This window comes from Apostichopus japonicus, chromosome 5 (genome assembly GCF_037975245.1).
Source record: "Apostichopus japonicus isolate 1M-3 chromosome 5, ASM3797524v1, whole genome shotgun sequence".
In the NCBI taxonomy this organism is placed as follows: Eukaryota; Metazoa; Echinodermata; class Holothuroidea; order Aspidochirotida; family Stichopodidae; genus Apostichopus; species Apostichopus japonicus.
The window spans coordinates 7,612,280-7,639,924 of NC_092565.1; the positions used below are offsets into that span (position 1 = coordinate 7,612,280).

The 27,645-nt window shown below is 36.8% G+C and overlaps 2 protein-coding genes across 3 annotated transcripts; one reads left to right on the forward strand and one right to left on the reverse strand.

The window, feature by feature from the left end:
- Positions 1–288: 288 nt before the first annotated feature.
- On the reverse strand, positions 289–14,609 carry LOC139967488 (proton-coupled amino acid transporter 1-like). Its single transcript, XM_071971364.1, has 8 exons — positions 14,447–14,609; positions 10,352–10,451; positions 8,204–8,828; positions 6,382–6,479; positions 4,831–5,116; positions 3,965–4,095; positions 2,652–2,757; positions 289–1,937 (listed from the first exon to the last, which is right to left on the reverse strand). Exons 1-8 carry the CDS (start codon positions 14,449–14,451, stop codon positions 1,753–1,755), a joined length of 1,536 nt encoding a protein of 511 aa, XP_071827465.1. The 5' UTR covers positions 14,452–14,609; the 3' UTR covers positions 289–1,752.
- Positions 13,518–27,485, forward strand: LOC139967486 (synaptic vesicular amine transporter-like). Of its 2 annotated transcripts, XM_071971360.1 has the most exons (15): positions 13,518–13,546; positions 18,377–18,842; positions 19,724–19,782; positions 20,014–20,097; positions 20,454–20,546; positions 21,374–21,463; positions 22,031–22,135; positions 22,426–22,521; positions 22,941–23,019; positions 23,338–23,389; positions 23,652–23,715; positions 24,191–24,310; positions 24,591–24,636; positions 24,909–24,996; positions 26,154–27,485. In XM_071971360.1, exons 2-15 carry the CDS (start codon positions 18,463–18,465, stop codon positions 26,250–26,252), a joined length of 1,455 nt encoding a protein of 484 aa, XP_071827461.1. In that variant the 5' UTR covers positions 13,518–13,546; positions 18,377–18,462; the 3' UTR covers positions 26,253–27,485. The 2 variants fall into 2 exon arrangements, with proteins under 2 accessions (XP_071827461.1, XP_071827460.1); XM_071971359.1 differs by lacking the exon at positions 13,518–13,546 and having other exon boundaries at positions 18,250–18,842.
- Positions 27,486–27,645: the final 160 nt, after the last annotated feature.

A 27,645-nucleotide genomic window follows, 5' to 3' on the forward strand; every position in this document is an offset into this window, starting at 1 on the left:
CCGAACATTCACTGATATCTTTCCACAAACATCACAAAATTTGGAAAATGCCCTGACAGAGCAAGGAAGTTCAGAATGTGTGAGAGATTTAGAAGAAATAATCCAGTATTTTGAGAAACAATATGTCCTGAATAGATTTGTACTGAAAATCTTCTAAGTTTGTATTTAGGAAAGCTTTGTATATATGCCAGCATCCTATTATTGTAAATGCACCTATTGAAGAATGCCCTGTGTGCATTCTCCCTTTTTCTACACAAAGACTAAAAGAAAACCACATTTTAAGGAATGTGACCTCTTGTATATTTATTCTCACCATATATTTATATTTTACAACTTCATAAAGTAAAACAACGTAAATGTGTAACGTATTAATATTTACAGCTTTGCACCCGTTTTTGTATTTAGCCATGTTATAACCTACAACGCAAGATATGAAGTACACTCTTAATAAGCTGCAATATTTCTGTGAAATATCAGAAAAAAAGTGACATTAATTGGAACTATATGGAAAAGAATGTATGTTAAAAGTCTTCAGTATTCCCCTTAAAATATGCTTGAAAGTCAAGATATAATCACTCTTGCTCTTCAACAATTATTTGCCACCCTCCAACAATATTCCTTGTACAGTCATTACAATTTGTCAAATCTAACAAATTCATCCTCTTTATGGATAAACGGTTGAGAGGATAGTACTTGTAAAATTTATTTTGACATTTTCATTCACAGGAAAACTTTTATGACATTGTTTTTACTTAAATTTTGAAAAGCTTGAAGCTAAACATTTTTGTTGCCAATACTATGGCATTCTTTAAGCTAAAATGTTGACATTATGCTTGAAAGTCAAGATATAATCAATCTTGCTCTTCAACAATTATTTGCCACCCTCTAACAATATTCATTGTTCAGTCATTACATTTTGTCAAATCTAACAAATTCATCCTCTTTATGGATAAAACGTTGAGAGGAAAGTACTTGTAAAATTATTTTGAAATTTTCATTCACAGGTTAACTTTTTTGACATTGTTTTTACTAAAATTTTGAAATGCTTGAAGCTAAACATTTTTGTTGCCAATACTATGGCATTCTTTAAGCTAAAATGTTGACATTCTTTAAGCTAAAATGTTGACATTCTTTAAGCTAAAATTTGGTACCGATATGACAACCTGAAAGCCTGGGATAGAATTTCAATAAAAAATATAGAAGTAAGATGCAAAAGTCTCCTTGCACTATACTACCAGTAAAACCAGAAAAAGGAAAAAAAGATGAAAAATACCATTATTATAAAAGTGATAAAAAATATTATTCGTACAATTTCAGTTTTATTGTTAGGAGAAGATGTGCTATTTTTTATTATTTTCCATTCAAGTCCAACATGATAGCCGCTCATCTATATAAATTTTTGGATGATTTGTAAATAACTAACCATAACCTGACAGTTTAGCTAATGAAATGAGATGCATACATCTGACTATCATCATTTGCATATACAGTGCAGCATATGTTACTCATGACACAACATACATTAAAAAACGTAATGTTACTCATGACGTACATAATAATACGCAACATACGATACAGCACATGAAACAACTGCAATGTGACGTTCAACTTTTGTCCAAGATGTCTGGCGGAGTAAACGATCTTTGATAATCTTTGGTAACTGTGACCGTCAGGCTCAAATATACCCTGCTGCCCGGAAATGAACCAGTAGTTTACATCGTAAAGAATTTGACAAAAGAGAAACAACTATATTCAATTTGGGCCTTGTAGATTTTCAATAATTTGCCTTACAGAGAAATAAACTCCTGTCACCATGCCAACCAGACCGATCGAAATGAGCAGAACGTCTTTCATGATGACTAATGTAGATCGACCTCCGAGACGAATGTGGATAAGGCACGGGATAACGTAGGCCAGCATAGTACTTCCCACTGCACCTGTAGCAAACGAGAAAGGTGAGGAAGTTAAAAACTATTGTTGGGAGGTTTCCTAAATGAGAAAATCACACTAATTACTTCTTTTATACAGATCGTGTTGATTTCAGTGAAAATGAAACAGAAAGCACATAAAATAAAGGGGACCTCATTTCCTACTGCTATTAAATATGCTTTCACAGAAACCTGTTACTTTAAATGTCAGAATAGCTATCACAAAACAAGATAACTATTTTTAAAGGTTAATTCCTTCTACCTTGCTTTTCAGCTAATTTGTTTATCAAACACAATGAGAGTCCTTTTGACTTTATTGCTCATCATGCACAATACATCATCTGTACAGTAAGATCCAACATTTGAACTATTCTTGAGGGTGTAACAAACTGACTTGTTTTAAACAAAAGGTTGCTGGAGATCTGAGCATGTCTGTACGAGAAATAAAGTTTTGAACCATTCCTCCTTTGGTCACTAAATAACCTAATTTGACTTTTGGCCTCCTACACTCAAGTCTGGGATTTGGAAGTAATGGTACTAAAGATCTAACAGACGATGGGGCTTTATTTTCTTTGGATCCAGCCGTACAGCTCTAACCGATCGCTTAACACATTCCTAATTCTCAGTGCTTGAACTAGTTAACTACCTTTGCTTCGTAATATCACAACCCTAATTGTATCAAACTTTCACCAAATGATTTCAAGAATATGAGAAAATACTCACCAACTAAAGCACTAAAATATGCATAGCTATCCTTCAAGAAATAGGCTAAACCAAACTGTATTACTACTATCATTACACGGACCAAGCCCCGTTTGTAGAAAGGAACCTGATAGAGAAATGAAAAAGAAAATTCATGAATCTAGATTGGGAATGGAAGGAGGATGGAACTAATGAGGACCACTAAACTACAAATTTAACTTGTGATATGCATCAAACAATAGAATGCTATTGTTCGCATCAAACAATAGGATGCTATTGTTCGTAGCCACTATGGTGTAACAAAAGTTCATAGTTGATGTAATAAAGTGATGCGTTTATTGCTTTCAGAACACTTCTTTGCTTAACGGCTGATGGAGGACAATGCAAAATAAATGGAACGTAACTGAACCCACCATTATTTGTAATTCAACAAATCATTGCTTTACCAAGACACCAATGATGGAAACGGACATGTTTAACTTCACCTAGAAACATATTTAACGAAACTTTGAAAGCATGAGACTATCCATTTTCTGTGTTATAGACCTGACAATCTAGTTTGAAAGCGACTGTTTCAAGCAAAGAGAAGTATTGCTTATTGTGCATTGAATGCCTCTTTTTCAACTTATCGCATAACGTATTAGACTGCATAAAGCTCTGTTAAAATTATGAATAATACTTAAAATATTCTTAATCTGCAAAAACAATAAAAGAAAAATTTGAAGGGGGAAGGGGGTTCATCTATTCTTTAAAAATATTGGAGTATGTAATTTTAAAGTTTCACATCATGAAAACATAAAAAAGGAGGTTAGAACATCTCTGCAATTTTCTTAAGTATACAGCACTTTACACTAGATGTCAAAGTGTAAGCTAGTGTTTTGCCTGTTGCCAGTGCAATTTTGCGTATGGGATCTAGATATTCATCCCTCCAAACTCCCCGACGTCGAGGGTAATTAACGGTCAATTAAATTGACGGGAGGATCATTCACAAAGTGGCTCGCAAATGCAGTCTCAGATTTAAGCATCCAAAAAAATATCTAGTGGTGCACAAATACTAACAGACACTTTTAAAGAAAAAAAATTTAGTCCTGTCTTTTATTACCATACTGTACCTCTCCCCCCATGCCCCCTGCCCCCCCCCCATGGATGTCCTCACCAGACTCTCCCTTTACCACTCGGTTCTTTACACACTGTACACAAAGATATCAAATCCTAATATTACAACGCATACAGTTCATTTTTCATGGCTGCAGTTTTTGGCTTTCTGTTCTGCTCTCTGGCCCATATAGATTAGTCTTTCTTTTCGAATGGAATTGTTCTGCACAAACACTGACCTTTTCAGTTGGTTGTCTGGTGTCGACCTCTTCACTCTGTATGGATTCGTTCGGTATACCACTTGATAGCAAGGGTTCCCTCGATTCTAAGTTGGGTATGCTTGGGTCAGCTTGTTCATCCTCATGAATTGCTGTTGGATGGACATTGAGGTAAACGAGAAGGATAAGTCTTCTAAAGTTCTGGACGGATAGACATTTGGTTGAACAAATGTTCACTTATATATATAAACATACTATATACTGTGAAAGTATGTTCATTTACACTTGTATATTAAGTAACTATTAGTTCTATAAAAAAAAAATGTTAAAAAAATCCCTGAAGAATTGAAAGTGTTAAGTTTAAATGATTTTTTGGGCTTAAAAAAATGAAATGATTTCCAGAAGGCAAATGTCAGCCTATGTTAGATTCTGTTTATATAGTTGCCAACGATTTACAGGAATACCAAACTTGAAAAGATAATGTAAACAGCTGAGGTTCATCAATTAATGTGACTGGACAAGTAAGTCTAACACACAGATCATTATTCAGCTACTCACATTTAGCAACAAAACTTAAATAACATGTTTCCATTCCAGAGATATGTTCAATCTGAATATCTTGAAAACTGGTATAGCTATAGAAGCACTAATAGCACTTCAACTTTTGTTGTTGAAATATCAAGACATAAATTCTGCTTCAAGTGATCATAGATCAGACTCCAGAGTGTGAAAGTGCTTTTGCTGTAAAGTTTATTATGAGGAGCAAATATTTGTTAATAACTACCATCAATTTTCGAGGCAATTCTAACACATACCGAGGCTAAACACTGAATTTCAGCCCTACCTATTCCAGCCATCTGAAAACACAGAAACGTTCAGAAACTTACAACTGCCAAAGATGAGACCCTCCACAATTTCCACTGCCACAAAGTTTTGAAGTGGATATGTGAACAGCACTCCTATGCAGATGGTTGCATTAATTATTAAGATCACGATGGGATTGGTGTGGCCGGCTAGACTCCATATGAGGACCTGTCCGACGTTATTTCCGTACTTCAGGTACCCTATAACACCCATGAAACAATAGATACCAGTAAACAATAAAAGGGCACCGTACAGCAGGACAGGGTAAAGACTTCGATTCCCCTCCATGCTGGTCTCAATGGGGATAATCTGTAAGAAAAGCAAATATAACATAAATACAGCTTAAATACCAGAAGATGCAGTCGGCTCTTCAACAAACCATAACACTTTGTATTTGTTTTATTTGTGTTGTATTTATTTTATTTGTGTTGCATTTGTATTGTATTTGTGTTGCATTTGTGTTGTATTTGTGTTTTATTTGTGTTGTATTTGTTTTGTGTTGCATTTGTATTGTATTTGTGTTGTATTTGTTTCATTTGTGTTGTATTTATTTTATTTGTGTTGCATTTGTATTGTATTTGTGTTGTATTTGGTTGTTGCATGTACCACAAAAGAGGAGCACAACAAATGCTTGGAGTTTTATCTTTACAATGATTTCATGGTTTCTTTTTAAAAGTTACATCCGTGGCGGGTTCTTTATTGATGTTGCGATCGATAGTTTAGTTAGTTTGTGTTACATACTTCATTTTGTACAGTAAGCATGTTACAATATTACTAATGGATGCACTCAGTGTCATTTGAATTTTGTTCAGAAGGAGAAGTTCACAAGGAAAAGTAATGCTTGCACTTCAAACAAGAGTCAGGCAGCAGAATACAATGAGATGAACTGTGTACCAAGGAGTGTAGAGCTGTAAAGAAGTGGTACGCAACCTTTTGCCAGTGACTTTAGAAAGTTAACTTTGCATGTGAAATACGACTTCACTTGATCGACTGACAAATTTAAAACAAACAAAAAATAGTTTTGTTATTTTATATTAGTATTATAGTGTTTAAATTAGTGTTATATATTTTGTTTATAAACATGTGTTTCAATTACCATAGTATTTGGTTATAAAGATTTCTTTCATGACAGTTCACAACATATTTTCAGAAGTTTTTGAGGATTTTCCTGGGAAGTTCTCTTGCCCCCCCCCCCCCTCCCCCACCCCCACCAACATATATTTCCATGATCCACGTTTTGGTCAAAGCTCAGGTTTATGGACCACTGGTGTAAAGCACTCATTACATCAAGTGACCTTACTAATTTCATTTGAAATTAAACCTAGGATTAAAATACCTGAAATATAAAAATTCACCGGACTAGAGCATATTTTAAAAATAGTTGCAAGTTTTTCCTCAGAGAACGAATTTTTGTTTTTTTGTGGAACTCCATGAAAACAAAATATTTAAAGACATTTTTGCAAGTGGCACTAAATTGATCTTAATCCAGTGAGCTGTTTACCACAAGGAGCTCTGTCCTACTGCAGTCCATAAAACAAAACAGTCACGTCTCCTTTACGCCATAAAGAACTTACGGTTCCTATTCCTTCATACGCCGATGTCACTTGGCCGAAAAATATGGGAAAGCCAGAGATGTTGGCAGTCCATGTGATTTCATTATTTATTTTAAAATCTGTAGAAGAGAAAGATGAGCAGACAATTAAAAGCAGTTCTTGTTCGCATTAAATTTAGCGGTAGCTTAAATAACCAGGGTAAGAAGGGTAATTCTGTACATGTCTAGAGGAATCTTAAATTCCTCCAAAGCAATCAGTACTGACAATTATCAATTCAACTAAAGTGGATTCGGTACAGTAATGAAAGCCAATCTGGAAACAAAGATTAAAAAACTTTTTTTAGTATACATTCCTCAGAGTAATGACAACATTAATTGACTGACATGTAAATGGCTGCAACTATTTCCAGTGCTATCTGAATAATTTATGCAAATGGTTAATTGCAAAGACTGTTTGAGCATGAATGCACAAACTCTCATGATATAAGAGAACGTTTGGGATAAATTTGTTCTGTCTAGACATGTTCAGCTTTCACCATATCTTCCGTTTTGACCACGTTCCACCTCAAACGTTCTTTTGACTCCATGAATTAATTACAACTTTTTCGACCCATCATCTGCTGTTTGGTCAAAATCAAACTTAAAACCCTAGGAGTAGACTTTTTGTGAGTTTGGCTCTCTGACCTCTTTTGAACCCAAATGACTTTTGACCTTAAAGTTAGGTACAAGTATTAGTACACATTATCTGCCGATCAGTATGGTTAAGTTTGATCAAAATCAAACATATAGCCTGGGAGAAGTCAGATTTTACATTTTTTTGCTGTTTTGATCACTTTTGAGTTTTGACATCATATGACCTTGACCCTAAAATAAACCATCATCTAACTGACCACAATGACCAAGTTTGGTGAAAATCAAAACATAACTGTTCACAGTGAGTGCTTTCTCTTTTTACTCATTCATTCTGAAATGAGCATTATATATTAATAGTTACTGTGTCGTAGTGGTTAGCGCCCTGGAACTGATAGATTCACACAAACCCTTAAAATGAGTTCAAGCCCCTGCTAGAGACAGAATTTTAACTTTCTATGCTTTTCCTCCTTCCAATGGTGAGGTTGAAGTATAAGAGACATGCATTACTGTGGCGCAGTGCTCTCGAACTGAGAGTCAGATAAACTCCTTGACATGAGTTCAAGTCCATGCCAGACACGGCATTTCAATTTTCTGCTCTTTTCCATTCTTCCATTCCGAGGTGAGGTTGAAATGTATTAGAAACGAGCATTATTTCTCAAAAGTTGCTGTGCGGCAGAGGTTAGTGCTCTGGAGCTGAGAGTGTCAGACGAACACCTTGTCATGAGTTCAATCCGCAGCCAGGGCTGTTTATTCATTGGGAACCAAACTGGCATTTTTACTTCCTCCAGTAAGACACCAAAATTCAAAACAAGTATTAAAAAAAAGATCAATTATATTTTGTCCATTTAGAATTAGCCAGAGAAATGTTTTTAGTACTACTATAAAGCATTTCTTAGTAAATGCTAAGTGTTGCTAGAGAAGGATAACATTTTGCTTCAAAGATGTTTTAACTGGTTAATGGATACTTGAACATAGCTTATTCTATTTCATACCAAATCAGTTCATTGACAGGACTTTTCTTAGCCCCACCCCCTTTTTTTGAGTTACCTTGCTAACACGCTCGGACGTTGCGTAGCTATATATACGCAGTTTTGCCTTCGTTAAGGAATCAAAAAGCGTCACCATCTTTGATGCGTTAGTGTCAACGATGAATATCTGATCGGTTTCTTAATTTGTAGTTTAACCCACGAGTAGCTGTGGCATAGACTCACCAATGAAAATGATGACTGTGATTGCAATAAACCCAAGGAGTACAGCAAAGTTGGCAAGGGCACTGAAGGGCCCCATATCTCGAATTCGCTTCAACATCGCTAAAGCCATGAAAAATAGGAATGGAATTAAGATAAGTAGATGATAATCAACCACATGTTTTTCAGCATCCTTATCTAAGTTTGAACCCATTGTTAAATATTGCCACCAGGACCTATCCAGACCATCCGTCAACACCGAGCTCTGGAGACTACCGCCTTCGACCATCGCGGTCGGCGTTACTATATCATGCTTCGTTCTGTTGTACACAAACGTATCGATGGACTCTTCCAAGGTATCAGCAATGAAGATGAAATAGCTGACGCAGAATCCGAACTGAGTCACAAACAGACAGGCTGTGGTCAGGAAAGACCCTAGCCGCCCTAGGACTGCACTCGCTACTTCTCCATAAGATATCGTCCTCTCGATTTCGCTCGGGGATATGGATCGCAATCTAGAAGACACGTAACCGGTCAGAGAGCTGGGATTATTGACGATTCGTTCTACCACTTCTCTCTTGCATTTAATGATCATATTACAACAGTGGGCGGTGGCTACCACGATAACCGCGATGCCTATGAGTCCCAGCTGTGCACAGAAGAATGAGATCATTGCATCAAATCCTTTTCATTTCAATTCAAGACAAGAATATTGGATCAAAGTTTTTAAAAGACACAAGTGGTGTATAGACCTGTTAATTTAGCCTACAACACTTTCAAATTAGACATAGCCATAAACCTAGCAAGATTTTCTGGCCAAAGATAAAGAACAGAAAACCGTGTCAATGTCAACAAGTGAACAGGATAAATATTTATAGCATTATGAAGATTGATTTGTCTGGCTAATGCATATACCACTAGCTACACATTCGTGAAATGTGTGAAAAGCAAAACAATTTCTGGTTTTTCTTTCCCCAAATCATCAACAAAATTGTTACAAAATGCAATCAGCCTAAAGCTGATGTATTGATAATTACTTTCACCCGAATGAGTTAAACAGAGAACGGAATTGAAAGATGGAAATTATTTTGGAAGTGTAAAGAACATCTTGACAACCAAGAGGACAAGCAAGAGAGCAGAAACAAGCCGACTGGTAAATCTTTATTTTATATGTGATGTGTAATCTGGCCAGAAAAGCTGGAGATAAGGGGGGGGGGCTACAGCCACGAGCCCTGGGGTCAATTACTGGTCACCATGAGATAAACAATAAGGAAAATTGTAACCTCATCTCCTAATACACTTAAGAAGCTATAAGAGGACTTCAGAAAGGTGGGCCTATTTTCTGGCTCTTTACACTCTTTTGTACCTGATTTTTGTTCAATTCATATGCTACACGTTGTAGTATAATATATTGAAGCCATAGAAGGGTAGCGATGAACTCACTGACCAAATACATGAGTTCGCTGCTTAATGTTCTGACCAGAATGCAAAAGTTGCACTGTGGTTTCAATGATGTAACACGAACACTTTTCTTTTTGAATCTGACGTAATGTATAGTGAGGGTGTACAACATACTTGATCTCAGTAATACAGTGAAAAGCAGTGTGATGTGACAAACAATAAATTCACAATGGCACAGGCCATCCTGAAAAGACCATTGACCTCAACAGAAGGCTTCTTGTACTGAATGTGAAGCATCTGAAGCAACTGTACTAAATATAACATCTGTCATTGTTGAAATATTGTGTAAAACATGGTTTTCATAATTTGACCCCTGATGACCCCGAATGACCTTTGACCTCCACAAAAAGCTATAGGCTAGTTGTAATTAATTTGGTTCATATACATATTAAATATGAGATCTGCCCAAGCTTACTTTCCTGCGATATCATGTTTACACGGTTTTCACAATTTGACCCCTGGTGACCCCAAATGACCTTTGACCTACACAACAAACAATAAACTTCTTGTTCTCAATGTGGTACTTCTACACACTAAATATGAAAATGATCCAACTTCCCTTCTTCAGATATCCTGTTTACAAGGTTACGATTATCATCAAAACCAAATATGCAGATGATTGCATTGTTACTTTCACTTTCTCTTCCTTATCAATCTTTTCCCAAACAATATTAGAAATTACACCAACGTACAGTAAATGTTTGTACGTACCACTAATCCACTTTCTTTAAAGGCAAACGAGACGGTCAGGTAATTTGTGCCAATGAATGCCTTAAAAATATTGGCAAAGTCTTGAGCGATCCTAAGAACCCTATAAAAGAAAGAGAAGAGATATCATCCGATTATTTATCTTGCAAAGTATGAAATGTTAACCATGCAATATGTTACAAAAAGTCATTTCAATTAACATGTACAGTTATGAGATGTTAGTCCATCGTTTGTTTGAAAAACAAATCTCCTGGTACCTAGCAGTTTCATCCGAGTGTTCTCACATGTTATGGCATAATATACATGTACAGTAGATGCCTTGGCAAACTCTTAATAATACAGCTAACACAGTAAGTTAACTTTTTGTCATACTTTCACAACATTAATTCATGTTACAACTCTTCAAGGAGTTCCCTTCAAATACCTATTTGCCAACCAGTATTGTTGTTTGGAAAAAATGTTGATATTGCCATGTTATCTTCATATTTGAAATGTTTGGGCGAGGGTTTCTTGAAACATCAAAATCAGCCGATATTGGGATCCGAGTTATTGGATATCGCTAAAAGCATAACATCTGTGCAACACTAATTGACTCAATGACTTGGTGATATCACTTCTTATTGCCTGCCATTTTGTATCCAAACGGTCAGGGGGTGTTAACATGTTCCACATCCTGGGAATAAAATGTTACCACCAGCATCCCACTGATAGAAAGATACTAGGTAACTGATCTTACCGAGTACTCCAAATAGTAAGACCAGTATCCCTGTAGAGACGTAACACGCAGAGATGTGATAGATTAAAATTTATTACACAAATATCCAGTTACATTTTATCTAACTTTTATTTTGTTCTCAAAAGAAAAAATGAAACCCAAAAGTGGAGAAACCGTCATTCCTCACAACTTGAGAAAATATATAATAAAAAATGTTAGGACAGAACCAACATGCTGTAGATTTACGTTCATTGTTACATTCTTTATTTATATTAGCCCAGGTAGGTTCATATCCGTTTCAACACTATATTTCAATTCTTTGGCAGGAATCCCTGAGTATATGTATTATATACAAATTGTGCACCATTGTTCTACAAATTAATGACTTATCAGTGTGATATGTACCACCACCATTTAAAAAATATATATAATTTTGATAGTCATGATATAATGACCACTGTACTGGTTATTTAATATCTTATGGACATTATACTATTTATACACAAAAAAAAAAACTGTACAGATATTTGTAAAATGTATACATGTATGTTAATCATTACTGATCAATTATTATTCCATTGGTTTTTACTAGTTAATAATTGCACAGAAGACAAAGGATAACATGATATTGGGTTGTTACATCCATACAGCAAGAGAAGCATGTACTACAATACTATAATGGAGTTACATACGGTACAAGAAAATACTGCTTGAGGTCAGAATAAACATACCTGCAAACAAATACTCAGAGAGTAGAGTAGTCATAGATACTACCTTCTCAGGGCATAACCAAGTGTTCAAATTTTGTGCAGCACTTTTGAAAGCTTTGAACTTTGTCTCATAAAAATACTACAATCTCTGTGTACAAATACTGCCATACATCTCTGCACTTGTTTAGTAAATTTGTCCATCTTGTGCATAGCATTTTTTGATGCAATACTGGATGAATTATGCACTGCTACTGTACCTCCTATCCAGTTTAGCATGCACGGTTTGGGTTTCAGAGTCTAACGACCAAGGGTAGCTTAATTCAGTTCAGAATTTTGAAAGCACAAAAGAAATTATTTGTTAGAATACATATGTAACAGTTACCTCAAGAATGCAAGTCCTGTGCTCTACCAACAGAACTATCTTAGAGATGACCATTTTCTTTCTATGATTCAAGTAACTAAATGCAGTCATACTGTGAGCCTTGTATTATATACTGGATATTTGTATGGCTGGAGAATTAAAGGGTGTGAAGACTCGCGCAAAAAGAAACGTCTAATGCAGGTAAATTGTCCTAGTTTCGAATGAGGTGTAACAGAAGTGTTAAACACCACCATCCATCCCAGAAAATACACACACAGCTTGCTACCGTCGGTAATAAAACACTAGTGTACAGTCAGTACATACAGCTGCGGTCAATACCCACAGCACAGTATACAAACGATACAGCGATGGACATCTCAGGTCCAGCTAAAGATAACAATTAAGGTATCACGATTCATTACTGTCTGCATTTTTTAGCGACACGAACGAAACGTCACTTGCAAGCAACAGAAAGTTAACTTTTTCAGATGGCCACACTCGGTTTGGGGCGAGTCTTCAAAGCCTTTAACTACACCATTCAGAAAACCAAAAAAACTATTTCCAAATTGTCCAAAATTACTCTCTGTAATATTAGCCTGTGGTCAATATAACTATTAGTTAGTATCCAACTGTACTTTATGTAGTGCAGAGGTGTTAAAGAGCTTCCTGTTTAAATATGAAGGCAGTAGCAACGTAGACAACTAGTTTGCATACATAATGAAAACTGCTTTCTAGTTAAAACCAGTTTATGGCCACTTTAGCCCAAACTGTGCAGCTTTCATCAGGTCATCAGGTTTTTTCATCAGGCATATTATAAGCATCTTACCTTCTGGCTTAGTATAGTAGCAGTATGGGCTAAATATTAAGAATTTATCACATCATTGGGGGTTATAGTGAGACATGAGACATGGGAAGACATGCATGCAAGAGTTGTACACTGTTTGAAGGTCTGTGCACTACTGTCTGTATTCAACATGCTTTCATGTAGAACTTTATATAAGCCTACAAAAGTACAGGTCACATTGCAAGTTAAAAATTATTACCGAACACTATAATAGTGTTGACTGAAATACCATACGCCTTTAAGCTAAATTTGTCGTGGAACTTAATCATCGTAAGATTGAGCGTTGCTTCAGTTCTTCCCACTGGTGGCGCCTAAAAGTCTGAAATTGTATTCCACCAATAAAGTGAAGAGCTGATGTGTGCATCTCCACCAGTTGCAGGTGGGTACAGCCAATGACAATCTAGCCCTTCCTCGTTTTAAAATCCTTGTCCAATCAGCACCACGAATCTGGAGATATTTTCTCCATTGTTAGCGGTAGCATAATTTTGTTAGATAGTTTTGAGCTCATCATGAGGAGACCGAGATTTGCCTCTGACAAGACAAGAACTGAGGGAATCGCCTATTTTCTGTAAGTTGCTTTAAACTGGTATATTTGTTTCATCACACGAATGCTTGGCATGACTTGTAGGTTTAATTGTTTGTTTTAAGAAAGGGTAAAATTGAGTATCTTTGGGGTTGCGGAGGATACTGCTCGTACAAATAAAATACGCTACGAAAAGTTTCGTTACTCCTCGTGTATTTTAGTAACAAGAAGCGCGGGGTATTGTTAAGTAATAACATTTGTTGAATCTTCTTTAGGTCGCATTTTAAGGTAGACGAACATCACAGATATTTCTTGTAATGTTTTCGTAGTCAAGCAAATAACGAGAGAGGGTCAGTGTTAATCTGTGATAATATTATCCTTCATGTGCACATGTATACATTTTATCTACAAGTTACTTTATCATTTCTTTTTACTTTCTTTAATGAAAATGTGATCTCCGTGAAAGTCAGTCATTGCCATAATCTGGATCAATTTCACCTGTACCCAGCAAGAATCAGTGATTGAGGTCATTAATATATTATTGATTCCATAAATCATCCTCTTCTCCGATTATTGTCAATATGTGTTGAAGATTATTACTACGTTCAACAGACTGTAACTTGGGAGAAACTGGTCGATTTTACAATACAATGGCATGCATAGCAAACAAAACAAAATACAGAAAGTAAGAAGATTTACTAACCCTACATAGGGGGCCTTTGGGTCTAACTACTTTACATATTGACTTCGCAATGAGTTTAGCCTAGGCTAGTGCAATGGGCCTTGGCTAAAGTTACTGTTGGCTATATGGGAGCTAACTTACTGGCCTAGGCTAGGCCTACTTTGTCCTGACTTACTGTGTGTCCTAAATTTAAACTAAAGGGAAGCAATGCGATTAAACATTGTAAGATTGATAACCAGTTGATTGAAATCTATTATCCTTACGTCATCTTGTTTTCAAACACGTTCCACTCGTTGAAAATTGTTAGGCAGTAGATTTGAAGAAGTTAATCATTGAGAATCAGGCTTGTTGTTCATGGGATCGTCAGTCTCGTCCCGTGACGTGTATGTCACTGTACTGTAAAATAGATTTTGCCAGGCGCAAGTAGCGTAACTCCTACACAATACAGGTGCACTACTGTGACTAAAACCCAGGAAGGAAGTGTTCCGAGTTCAAGTTATACCGGATCAATAGTATGTAAGCGTAGAGGAGGCATAACATTAACAACTTTTTATTCTTACTTAATATAGTTAATATATATGACAGGAACTTTGCCACGTTGAAAAATGTTCAAATTGAAATTAATGCATAGTGCACTGTATAATAGCAAATAGAATATGAACATGAATTAACGCATAAAATTTAACTTAAATAGCTGAACTAACAACGTGCATATAGCTTTTACAATGACAAGGTGACAAGTAAATAACTTTCCACTCCTTCGGCGAACAGCAAACTGCGCAAACGACAATCTTTGTTTTCAAACGATGGAAAATAAACTTGCAATTTACTAACTAGTAATGGTTTGAGTTACTTTGTTACTTCTTTAATCGAACAGTTTTGGTTTTCTTCCCAAGTTATCCGATGCTCACTATAGATAACAACTCTTGTGTTTGGTACTCTCTATATACATATGAAAAACTTGGGACACTCCCTCCTCCGCTTTTAAAAGCGAACCCATGCCTTGCTCCAATACACAAATTGGAAATGAATGAAAAGGTTTAATTTTAAGAATAGATGAAAAAGGCCGAGTGAGAACAAGGATATTGCTTCAAAAAGAACCGCATGGCAAGAAAAATTTGAAAGAAGTAAATGCGTAAGAGAGTTGTTGAAGTATCCACTGAGATATGCAACCTTCGGTCAGCTCAAAACCAAACCTACGAATCTCAACTGTTGAGTTGACTTTACAGAAAAACAAAAACAAGCAGACAAAATGCACAAGAAAAAACAAAAAAGCCAATGGCATTACGTGACACGAAAATCGTGTTCAGAACAGTAATTTTCAGAAAACCCAGAGCAAACATTTTCTTATACAAACAAGTTTTATTTCCTGCCTTCAATAATTTGAATGACATATTTTATGTTACATAAAAATCATTACATTTTCATCATTGTACAGCTATTCCTGTTTAATACGGGACCGTTTTGCAATGTGAATGTCCAGTTTAGGCTTCCGTACTGAAATGCGTGACCACTTGCGGGATTTACAAAATCCCACGTAGCTAGCAGTGTAGATATATGTATGGATTAGGATCAGAGGTAGTGGATTAGAAACAGGGGTAGATGATCATTGATGAGAGACTATTCGATCAGAATTGAACAATGTGCGATTGATGTGATCCCTCCCATTCCCGGGACATTTAGATGGTTATTGGCTTCGGTTTCATTGAATGTTGTGAACCGATGTTGTTGTGAGTTAACGCAACATTTGCTCTTTCAGTTTCACTAGCCTAGCCTTAGTAACGGTCACACTAATTAGCGTCAACAGGCCGATTTCACGACAACTCAAGAAAACTCAAGACAACAAGTTTAAAATACCATCAATACAATTGATGTTATCAGAGTATATCTGGAAACACGTTTAAAACTGACTGGAACCAGCGTGCATACATATTTTTCACGGGAAAAATGTTTTTGTCGTAAAAATCGCCAACTTTTTCCTAACGTTGAATTGGACGACGTGATGCTATTGCGCTTGCGCAATGCCATCGGACCGAACCATTATTATATGGGTGGGTTTGTGCTAGGTTTGGGAACTGCCTTGTGTACAGTGTCGGTAAGGTGGGTTGACGTAGTCAGGGCCGTCTTAACGCATGTTAGGGGCCCCGCAATCGTAGTAACCCCATGTCTTTATCTGGGAGGAAAACTTATTGACTAGGCCATTATGCCTGATTGAATTCGATACTTGCCAACTTGTGACGAGAGTTGGTGAAACACTTGAGAGTTTGATATTAAATATTCGAATCTGAGTTGGCAACCCTTGAATATACAATGCCCCGAAGGCTTACAACACCAGACATCTCGGGTCCGCGAATTGCCCTATGCATGATGGTTACAAATTGTACTAGGGAACGTTCATTTTCAAGGTTAAAACTAATCAAGAATAATCTCCGGAACAGAATGGGGCAATGGCGACTTAATAGGCCCTCTCTCATGTGCACAGAAAGCGACATCCTCAAAAAGATTGACTTTCAGCCTATCATACAACAGTTTACGATCAAGAAATTCCGCAAGTTCCGTTAGTTTCCCCAGTTGAAAGACTCAACACAAGGGTGTTAACAAATGGTGAGTCCAGTATTGTTAGGGAAGGGATGCAGGGCAACTGGAAGATTACTCTTCTATAATGTATTTCAGGTTTTAGATATATCACGTCAGTGGCGGCTGAACCGGTGGGGGGTGGCTTGGGGAGGGGGGGGGGGCTCAGTCCCCCAATGAAAAAATTGAGGGGGCAAATGCATGATAAGCCCCCTCCCCCCAATATTTACCAAGGCTCCGAAACGTGCATCTGCCCATTTTTCAATGCTTACTTGTCGATCTGTCCGATGCACACGTATACTATATTGGTGTAATAATTTTAGTAAATGCTGGGGAGACCCTCGGCCCGTCCCCTGGCTATAGACCACATTGTCACCCAAACCGCGTCTTCACCCCCGTGAAAAGTGGAAGCAGTGATTGTGAGTACCGGTAAGCGCAACACAACTTCGTGTTAGGCCAATGACTTGCCTCATTTCAGCCAGTTCTCCAACATCCCCTTACTACACTCAAAAACGTCTTTGCGAGTACACTACGAGTAATAGCTACTCTCTTAAAACACCATCGAATGTACAAATTACAATGTTTGTACAGATTTTTACGTGCAATCTGAGAAATTGCAGGCTTGAGACCCATATTTTAGGGCTAGATATTCGCAGCATAAAACACTCGGGAAGTGCCGTTTCCGGCCATCTGGCGGTTTGAAAAACCCAAAATTTTCTTGTACGCTCCCCGCCAACCAATGGTGGCGCTCCGCTTAGATAGTCTCCACATATCATCTCCCCCCCCCCCCCAATAATTTTCCCGTTCCGCCGCGCCTGTAACACGTTTGTTATTCAGCTTAAGTTTTATGCTTTATGTACGACATAGGGAGGGTGGTAAATGCAGGCATGTCTATGGCTGAGCGATTGTCAAGGATGTCAATTTTTCACGCAACCTTTTTCGAACTCACTTGATTGAGAGGCCCCCTCCATTGAAGGGCCCAGGGCCCGGTGATCTCTTAAGACAGCCCTGGACGTAGTAATAAAGCACCAAAGTATGGTGAATGAACTCCAAATCAAATTATTTAATGTTTTAAAAATAATGAATATTTCTTATTGTTTTTCCATTGTAATTTACATATGTGATTATCAACTTTACAGAGTCTTGCTTACTATCGTTTTGTTCGATACGGCGATCTTCGTAACAAGAGTAAACACATCTGTTATAGATCCTGCTCCACAAGAAAACGAAAGAGACGAAACCATTCAAACGCGTACTAAGATGTGATACTTACCCTAACATACAAACTGTATGAAACGTTTATGCGCCTAAGGATATGTATTGCTATGCTCCCATACACACGTATTCACAAATAATGTGTTGAAAATGCACTGTTAGTGTTATTCTGTATCACATTTTTGTATTGCAATATGTCTTGCAATGTATCGTGCTGATACATTTGAGTGTCAATGCAGATGTTTAATTAGAAAATGAGAGGTGAACGGAATTTCATATTTTGTTACTTTCTTACTTGTTTTATCTTTAACCACTGAATTTCCCCAATACCTCAGAAAAGGGGATAAAGATGTTCCTTGCTCTGAACGTCTTCAATGGAAATTGTTTATTCTCTTCATCTTCAGTCCCTATCATACCAGATTTCATCTTCAGCCAGGAGCACCCAGACCTTTACTTGAAAGAGAAAAATCGCATACAGGGTAGTAAGTTAATGACGGCATTACCAACGTCACTTCCGGAGTCGGTAACGACTTCCGTTTCTTCCCTGAGTAGTGGCCCACCCAGTGGATCCCTCGATTTGCCGCTTGACTATTCGAACAAAACAGTGCTCTTGCAACATTTAATTGCCATTTACGAAGAGCAATTGGAGGGAGGTTCTTTCAATGACATGAGACCGATGACGACTGGTGCGCCCTCGAAAGATATGAAGAATACAGAAGATTCCATCCGGAGGCTGGGGATTGCGCAAGACTTGAAAATTCAGTTAGGTCACGTGATTAGACAGGAGAACGTAAAGGTTGGCATCCTCTTCGGTAGCAAGGCTTTCGTGCAACTTTTGACGAATCCTTTTGTGGGTATGGCAACTAACAGGTCAGTTTATATTTTGTGGTAATGACTAAAGCATATCAATTTAAGTCTCATTGACCAAATTTGCGTCACTTTCCGGCAAATCCAGATGAACATATAGATAACTCTGTGGTGAAGATGTTAGAATGTCCACCCACAAGAAATATCGGTTTTAAAGTCCACTATTATCCAAATTCTCTTACCAATTAAAAACTGCTGCTTTGCAGTGTTGTTGAACAAAAAAAAAATCGGTGGCACTGCGGTGGTGAAGATGGGGTAGGCTTTACCTGCACCTCCCACTCAATACTTGAAAAAGGGTAGTCATATGGTACACCCTCTTAGTTTCGTTGTTAAATGGCGGTCCCGAGAGCAGGAGTGCACTCATTTAAATGAGATGGTTTGTTGTCCGCATGTGTTCATACGCAAACATTGATAGATCGCAGCCTTGGAAGTTCTATCAATTCTATGCGTGTATATCTCTCGCATTTTATCCGATTTTCGGTTGCTTTTTCAATCCATGTTTTATCCTTTCAAATTACTAGTGGAAATCAACCTGCTTTTTGGATTCCCAAAAGGAAAGTTATAGAGTTAATCTTACCGACTCTTACCATCAATTAATCATGCTTCAAAACTATCGTAATTAAATCAACTTAGCTCATGTAATCAAGTTAAAATCACAGTGATTACGTTTTCAGTGAGTGATTTTCAAAGCAAGGAGAAGGTGTCTGAATCTATATACCACATTGAGTGAGCGTGGTTTATTAATTACACTGTTAACGGTTAGCACTATATCATCCTTTTGTTATGGACCGGTTGAACACATTGCATTACTTTCCTGTGAGCTTTCTTGAAGAAAAACAAGAATAGTAAATCAAGTTCTTACATTTTTCCTTTCCCTCTTTCAGGTTAGGTTATAGCTTACCAATGTTCACTGGCCTTATAATCATATTTGTTTCGACTTTAGGTAAGTCTCTGTGCTTAAGGTACAGTCTTTCTTCAGTCAAAAATGAAATGTTCAGGTTTATATCTATATATATATCTATATATATATATATATATATATATATATATATATATATATATATATATATATATATATATATATATATAATTTTGTGTGGTGATGACGATGACGATTTCGATTAGAATGAACGATCACGTTGACATAAAAGCTTATATTTGAATTTTTCCTTAGTTTTTGCGATCGGTGAGAGCTATCCTGTCCTTCTTATAGCTAGGATGTTGCAAGGCGTTGGATCTTCATGCTCTTCCGTTGCAGGTGAGAAAGTCCCGGCCTTTGCTGTCTTCTGTCTATCAGTATTTCGTTTACCTTTGCTTTCTTTTTAGTAGCAATTTTTTTGCCCATGCGGTCAAAGGTTTGTTAAGGGACGTTACCAAGTGCAGTTTTATAGTGGAGGTTCTACCATATTAATTACCACATTATTTAAACTCTGTAAGAATGAAAATAAGAACTTATCCTCGTTAACATTCACATAAACAATTTAAGTGACAATTTTCTAATAGTGTGCATGGGCATATAATGCAAGACTATGTCCGCCGATAGAACCTATGATATGCATATGTCCAACGTCGAGATGAAGTTCAATAAGTTTTCTTCCTTGTTTACCTCATTAGGGATGGGAATGCTAGCTGACCGTTACCATGACGACAACGAGAGAGGTGCAGCTGTTGGATTTGCTCTGTCCGGACTCGCATTTGGTGTCTTTAGTAAGGATTCACTCTCGGTTTGGTGGTCACCATTATCGCGCACGTGATCCGATCCTATATGCAGACCTCGTGATCATGACCACGAGTGGGTTCACAAGGGATTTTTGGTCCGTGATCCGATAACGCCCTCGTTATCAGACCGTGACCTGATGACGAGCCCGTAATCCCATGTGAACACATGCAGTGCATGTTTGGTTCACATAACTTAATATGTAGAATGGAAAGAAACTTACCAACCCCACACCCTAACCTCACTCTTCTCTCATTAGTGAAAAGCAGTATTACAATTTTTCCCAATAACTCATTTTAAGTGTACGTATTACAGTTAAGGCATAGGCGTCAATTTTATGTGAAGAAAATCAAAATGTAAATGTAAATCTTCATTTCAGGATGATTTAAATAGTTTACCCAATTGTAAGTTTTTCGATCAATTTCTCGTACTCAGTGACGTCACCGTTAAGAAGAAGAATTAAACATAATTGATTGACTAACTTCATTATTGGACAGAATCACACACAAAGGATGAGGAAAGACTCAGTTATATGCATTGTATTGTAATGTACCATGCATTTGTACTTTCTATTGGTTTTCTACAATAATGCAAGACGGGAGCAAACCAGCTCATCAAACTCGGACATTGCCATGGGAAATGTTTTTGTTTACGACTTGGACAAATCTACAGTATATATATTGTGAAACAAAATCCATAAGAAATGGACCCCAAACATCCCCTCCCACCCATACCTCACAGTAATATAATTTATGTTCCCCTGTATGCATTCAATTGATGCTTCATTCCTATTTTTACATTATATTCTTTTTTTCAGTCGGACCTCCATTTGGTGGCGTCATGTACGAATTTCTCGGTAAATCTGCTCCTTTCTATATCCTCGCCATGTTGGCCTTCTTGGAAGGAAGTAAGTCTTACTTTTAGTTAAGTTCAAAGCCATACTCTATCACTAGTTCATTTATTTTGTTATAAATTACAACCGGAATTAACATCTACCGCAGCTCACGATAAATCCGCATTTTCTTCCTAATGCTCGTAAAGCTTTATTTATAATGTTCGATATTAAACACGCATTCATGTCAATTCGAAACGTCATTATGCGTTTACGCAAATGTATTACGCAAGATTGTGAACCAACTTTCTTTGGTCACATTTGGTCAGGGGTGTCTTAATGTACACCTGATTTTAATTCCTGCAGTTCTGTATTGGTTTTATGTTCATATTATGATACGTTCTTTATTAAATTTCGGTGTTGTTTACTACAGTCAAAGTTACCTATATTTCGTTTATAATGTTATAATTCAAATGTTGTTTTTTTTTGGGGGGGGGGGTGGGGTATACGAGGACATCTCTCAGTGTAGAAGTTAAAGTTATTTTCATGTTTAATACAGTTAAATTTGCTTCTTTCGTTTCACTACTGTTGTAATTCAATCGGCATATACATATAACGTGAGGATATACATTCTTCTTTCAGTGCTGCAGTTACTAATTCTAAACCCGTCAATCAAGAAAGAGACAGACATTGTGGGGACGTCGTTGACACAGCTGTTAAAAGACCCGTATGTCCTCATTGCTGCTGGTATGTATAAAAATCATTGTGACGACGTTATTCCCTGATTTGTCAAAGCAGACCTTGCGCGGTTCTGAAAACCTCTGGTATACTTTTCATTAGTCCTCGTAGAAAAGAACTTTATCAATGGACCAAGTCATTATATTTCCTTGGCAAAGATGTTTGCTGATGGCAAAAGGTAAGTGGGTGTCGTAAGATGACTGTCACTGACCAACTGAACGGGTACCTATAAAACAACAACTCATACATTGAGATATTGTCATCAAGTGTACACATTCTCTCTTACTTTTTCGTGACAGGCGCCCTCACTTTTGGTAACGTCGGTATTGCGATGTTGGAGCCATCTTTGCCGCTTTGGATGATTTTTAAAATGTCTCCCTCAAAGTGGGAACTTGGTATGTAAGACTAGCTTCATATATTATTTCATATTATACTTTATAAAATTATACCAATTTTAGCTACATGGTTGGTTGATGCACGGAAGTGTAATTTAGCCCTTTCAATTGCCAGTAAGGTGCGGTTGTATGTTAATGTAAACGAAATTTGAATTCATTGTCATCTTCCCACATAACCGCTCCCTTCCCGTCCCGTCCCTTCTCAGCCCTTTCCTTCCCTTCCCTCAACTCATATATATCTATATATATATATATATATATATATATATATATATATATATATATATATATATATATATATATATATATATATATATATATATATATATATATATATATATATATACATATATATATATATATATATATATATATATTGATATGTAACTTAAAAATATTCCTCCATGTTTATACATCAGGTGCGGCTTTCTTACCAGCAAGCTTTTCCTATTTAGTCAGTGCAAATATCTTTGGGGCACTTGGAAATAGGATAGGCAGGTAAGATCATCTGGACGTTTTGAATTCAGTTTTGATAGGAGAGATAAATAAGTGTTATGATTAATTAAAGGTAAACAGTATTTGCAATAAAGCCCATGTTCATGGTGCATGGGATTCGAATTTGACTGTTTCCGAAATAACCCCAATTAATCATTTTTATAATATCACTGTTTGCTGTCACCGAGAGATGTTTAATTTTGCTAGTATGTTCAGTGCCCCCTCCCCCACCACCACCACAACAACACAACTTTGAAGTCCTGCGCAGGCATGCCAACATAACGTCATCACAACGTCATATTGTTTTCCTCGAATATACAGATGGCTGTGCTCCTTGTTGGGACTAGTTGTTATCGGCGTAGGAATGTTAGCGGTAAGTAGACACAGATTATTCTATACAAGTTTTAACTCTTCTCAGATCGTGGGGATGGAAGTTTTTCGATCAAAGGGATACGATTTAGGCTTACGAAATTGTTCCCACATTTTAACTAAAAATGTGCCATTGGATCGAACAGTGTGCAACTATTATTAATTTTACAAATTAAGTTATTACTTGTAAAATTGACAGCCGGAGACACTGTCATAAATATAGATATCCGATTTTATAATGTTAACTTTAAACTTGATTTTCGTAGATCCCGTTCTCGACGGTGTTTCCGCACCTCATAGCTCCCAATATGGCCATTGGGTTTGGAATAGGTAAATATTTAAGTACTAAGCTTTAGACAGTTACGACTTGCATTGACCTTTATAATCCGTTCACCTCTCTGTAACCAGAATGCCACTGTAAATAACAGGTGACGGCAAACTTAATCATTCCTAAAATAGACTGGAAAGCTGAAAGTTGGTCCATGCTCTACTTGTGGTGGTGTTCTATAAACACCACCAATCTTTGCAACAGTACCTTCCCTATCCCCCCCCCCCTTCTAACCCAAATTCCAATGCGTTATATATATATATATATATATATATATATATATATATATATATATATATATATATATATATATATATATATATATATATATATGTTACCGGTAAGCTATCTGATAGAAAATGGACACAATAATTATATGAGCACCATTAACCGTAAAGACGCAATCAAAACTTCTGTTAATTCGAGGTCACAAACTTTACTTAAAGTTTTCATTATTGATGACCTTTGACCTCACAGGTATGGTTGATGGGACGATGATGCCGATCATGGCTCACTTAGTGGACATACGTCACTCGTCCGTCTATGGAGGCATCTACGCCATTGCTGATGTTGGCCTCTGTATTGGATTTTCTATTGGTAAGGTCCACTTGGGTAATATAGCGATAGATCCGTATAATTAGAATACCTTTCCAATATTAATGTTGCTTACATTTTGACGAGTTTGTTTATTAATATCATGAAATATATACGGTAGCGTACATCATAATCATACGTAAACGTTCACCGGTAACATTATGTGTGTGAATTACCACACAGTGGCTATACAGTCAAATCCCGTACCTATAGTAGTTCGTAGTCATTTTCAACAGATTTATTCAGTGTAACTGAATCTCTCCTCTTATTACATAACTTACAGGTCCATCTCTAAGCGGTGCTATAGTGCAAGCGGTTGGCTTTAGTTGGTAAGTAGTATTCATAACGTATGAATATTCCATTGTATCAGCCTATCACTGGCGAGCAACACGAACGTTCTACGCAAGGCCGCCGATAGCCAGGCCGGGCCCAGAGGTAGATCATGTCACGTGATCTGTTTATCCTTTGGTAAAATATATGACATTTACTGTGCATAGATACAATTTTGCTCTCGAAAAGGATTTTTTTTTTTTTTAAAAGATACTCTTTCACCATTTCTTTGTATTGAAAGAATGACGTCGCATTATTTTTGCACCTACAGTATGTTACGTTTGGTGGCTATTGTTGGTTTTATCTACGCACCGTTCTGTATATTTTTAAGAAACCCACCGGCTAAAGAGGAAAACGTGGTGAGTACTGAGTACTACATGTATGTTAGATCATCAGCTGCCACCTAATGGATTTCTTTTCGCAATAAAACAAAGTTGACTGCACTGCACTGCTCTTACTGGGTGACATTGCACCAATCAGACGTAATAGTGGTGTATACATTTATGAATAGGGTGAGGGATGTGGTATTTGATTCGATATGATAGGGCAAAGTTTGGGTCGGCAGTTTGAAGGTCTCAAAATTCACAGAGAAGTCTGACTCGCGGTGTAAGTAAACATTACAGTATGACAGAATGACAGTACAGAATGACTAATGTTGTTCACAGATATAGTTGTAGTTACGCGACGTCGAGGATTAATAGTTGGTTTCAACCAGGTTCACAAAATGCTAGATTGAATCCTTTGTCTTAAAATCAACAGCGACGTGGGTTACTTAAAAAAAGAGTGGGAGGGACAGAGGCAGAAAGTCTAAGGCATATGATTGGTTGGTGCTCGTTTTTGTTTATCTCTTGATCACTTCTGACACCATATTTATCTCTTGATCTTTATTGTATCTCAGGTGTACGAGCGAGTGGCGCTCTTTACAAACCACTATATGAACAGTTTTGTTAATCTCAGAGCAACACTCTGAGTGATCCCTGTAGTAAGAAAAGTAGGGACGCAGTAAAATACGCCCCTCGCCCCTCAGACCCTTCTTTTTCTACCACAATAATATACATGGCTCTGTTTTGCATCTCACTGAACCTTACTGGTTACAATGTCTGTATGTATGAATGTGTAATATGATAAGACGCAGGCGCGTAGCCAGGAATTTGCCAAGGGAGGGGCGAAACTGTAGATTCGGCATTGCAAACTATCTAAGCGTAGCGCCAACATGGTTGGCGCGAAGCGTACACGAAAATTTTGGCTGAAAATGCCTCCCAGATCGCTGGAAATGGCACTTCCCAGGCCTTGTAAGTTGCATCTTAGCATTTTCTCTTTTGAAAATACTAGCGATATCATAAAAACATTAAAACAATTTTTAAAAAATATGCTCAAGGGGGAGGGGGGTCGGCTGCCCCCTTCGCCCCCCCCCCCCTTGGCTATACGCGCCTGATAAGACGATATCAATTATGTAAAATCCTAAATAGATACTTTTGAACATATTCACAGTTCTATTTTCATACTCATTCAACAGGGAATTCTGATGGCGGAGAAAAGTTCAAATGCCTACAATACGAAGAAATCAATCGACTACCAAACGATGGAATACGACTCAGATTATTCGGATTACTAAAGCTGAAACAGCACTAGTCCTTTCAGGCGAACAATAACATCTTGCACGCTAAGAAACTTTCATTTCAGAACGAAAGCTTGTAGTATACACTTTACAGGCATTACAATAGTATAGTAACTATAGATTAGTCTTGGCAATTCAGGCGTTTTGTAAATGTGCAGCAACCCCATCCTCATATTTTGAGATATCTCTTTTTAATTCATATTTTTATCTTCTGCACATATTGACACTAAAGATATCTTTCAATGTTTTAAGTTGTCTTTTAATTTAGAATAAAAATAAAGTGGCTTGTCATGTCATGGAAAGGTATTTAGGCGCCAAACCCTCATCGTGTGGTGGAAGAGAAGGGATTTTCGAGCGGACTCGGGGAGCTTCGCGTGCATGCTCATGCACAAAACTACACGTCTACATGGGCTGACAAACAGTGACATGTTTACTCATTTTGTTAGACATCGATAATTGTTCGACTTATTATTACATAAATGATCAATTTGAAGATGTTCATATCTTCATAATGTTTACATAAACAGATATGAAAGGTGGATGTCGATTTAAGTGATGAAAACAGTTATATTGAGTAATATTGTTTTGTAGATCTTTAGGCGAGTAACATGAGTTACTTCATTACATTGGTTCTAAATGAATATGTAATTAAGTAATTAAGCTGTAATTAAGCCTTCTCTTGTGTTTCGAGGTACAAAGCTGCTAATAGATCTGCAAAATACATCTAGTTTCAACGTAATACAACGATTTCGTTTAATCACAAATCGTTTTTATAAAATTTAACAAGGACGTCAAAATTCCTTTAGCGCTTGGTCAGCTGATTACTGAATACTTGATGTCCTTATTACAACCACTATCCCAGACATGCACAATGTCGTGACACATTGCCAAATGTACTTGGTAACTACAGAGCTTTATGGGCTGACAACTTTGCACTGTGCTTCCTCCTGTACCTAAGATTGACTCAATTACAGCCCACGAGGAGTTGACGTCCAATGCATGGTTCAAATCCATTTTTTGGAAGGTTAATAAAAAATCAAAAGAAGGTGTAAATACAAAAAGGTTCCATACACTTCAAAGCTTACGAATCATAACTTGATTGTATCAATCGACAAACAGATGAATATGATGTTGAATGTTGGCGAATGATTTTTATTTTTGAATGTTACAAGAGGGTGATTTGTAAGTTATGAAGTAATGAATGTTAGTAAAACAGACACACAGACACATACACACACAAATATATATATATATATATATTTATATATATATAAATATATATATATATAATATATATATATATATATTTATATATATATGTATATATATATATATATATATAAATATATATATATATATATATATATATATATATATATATATATATATA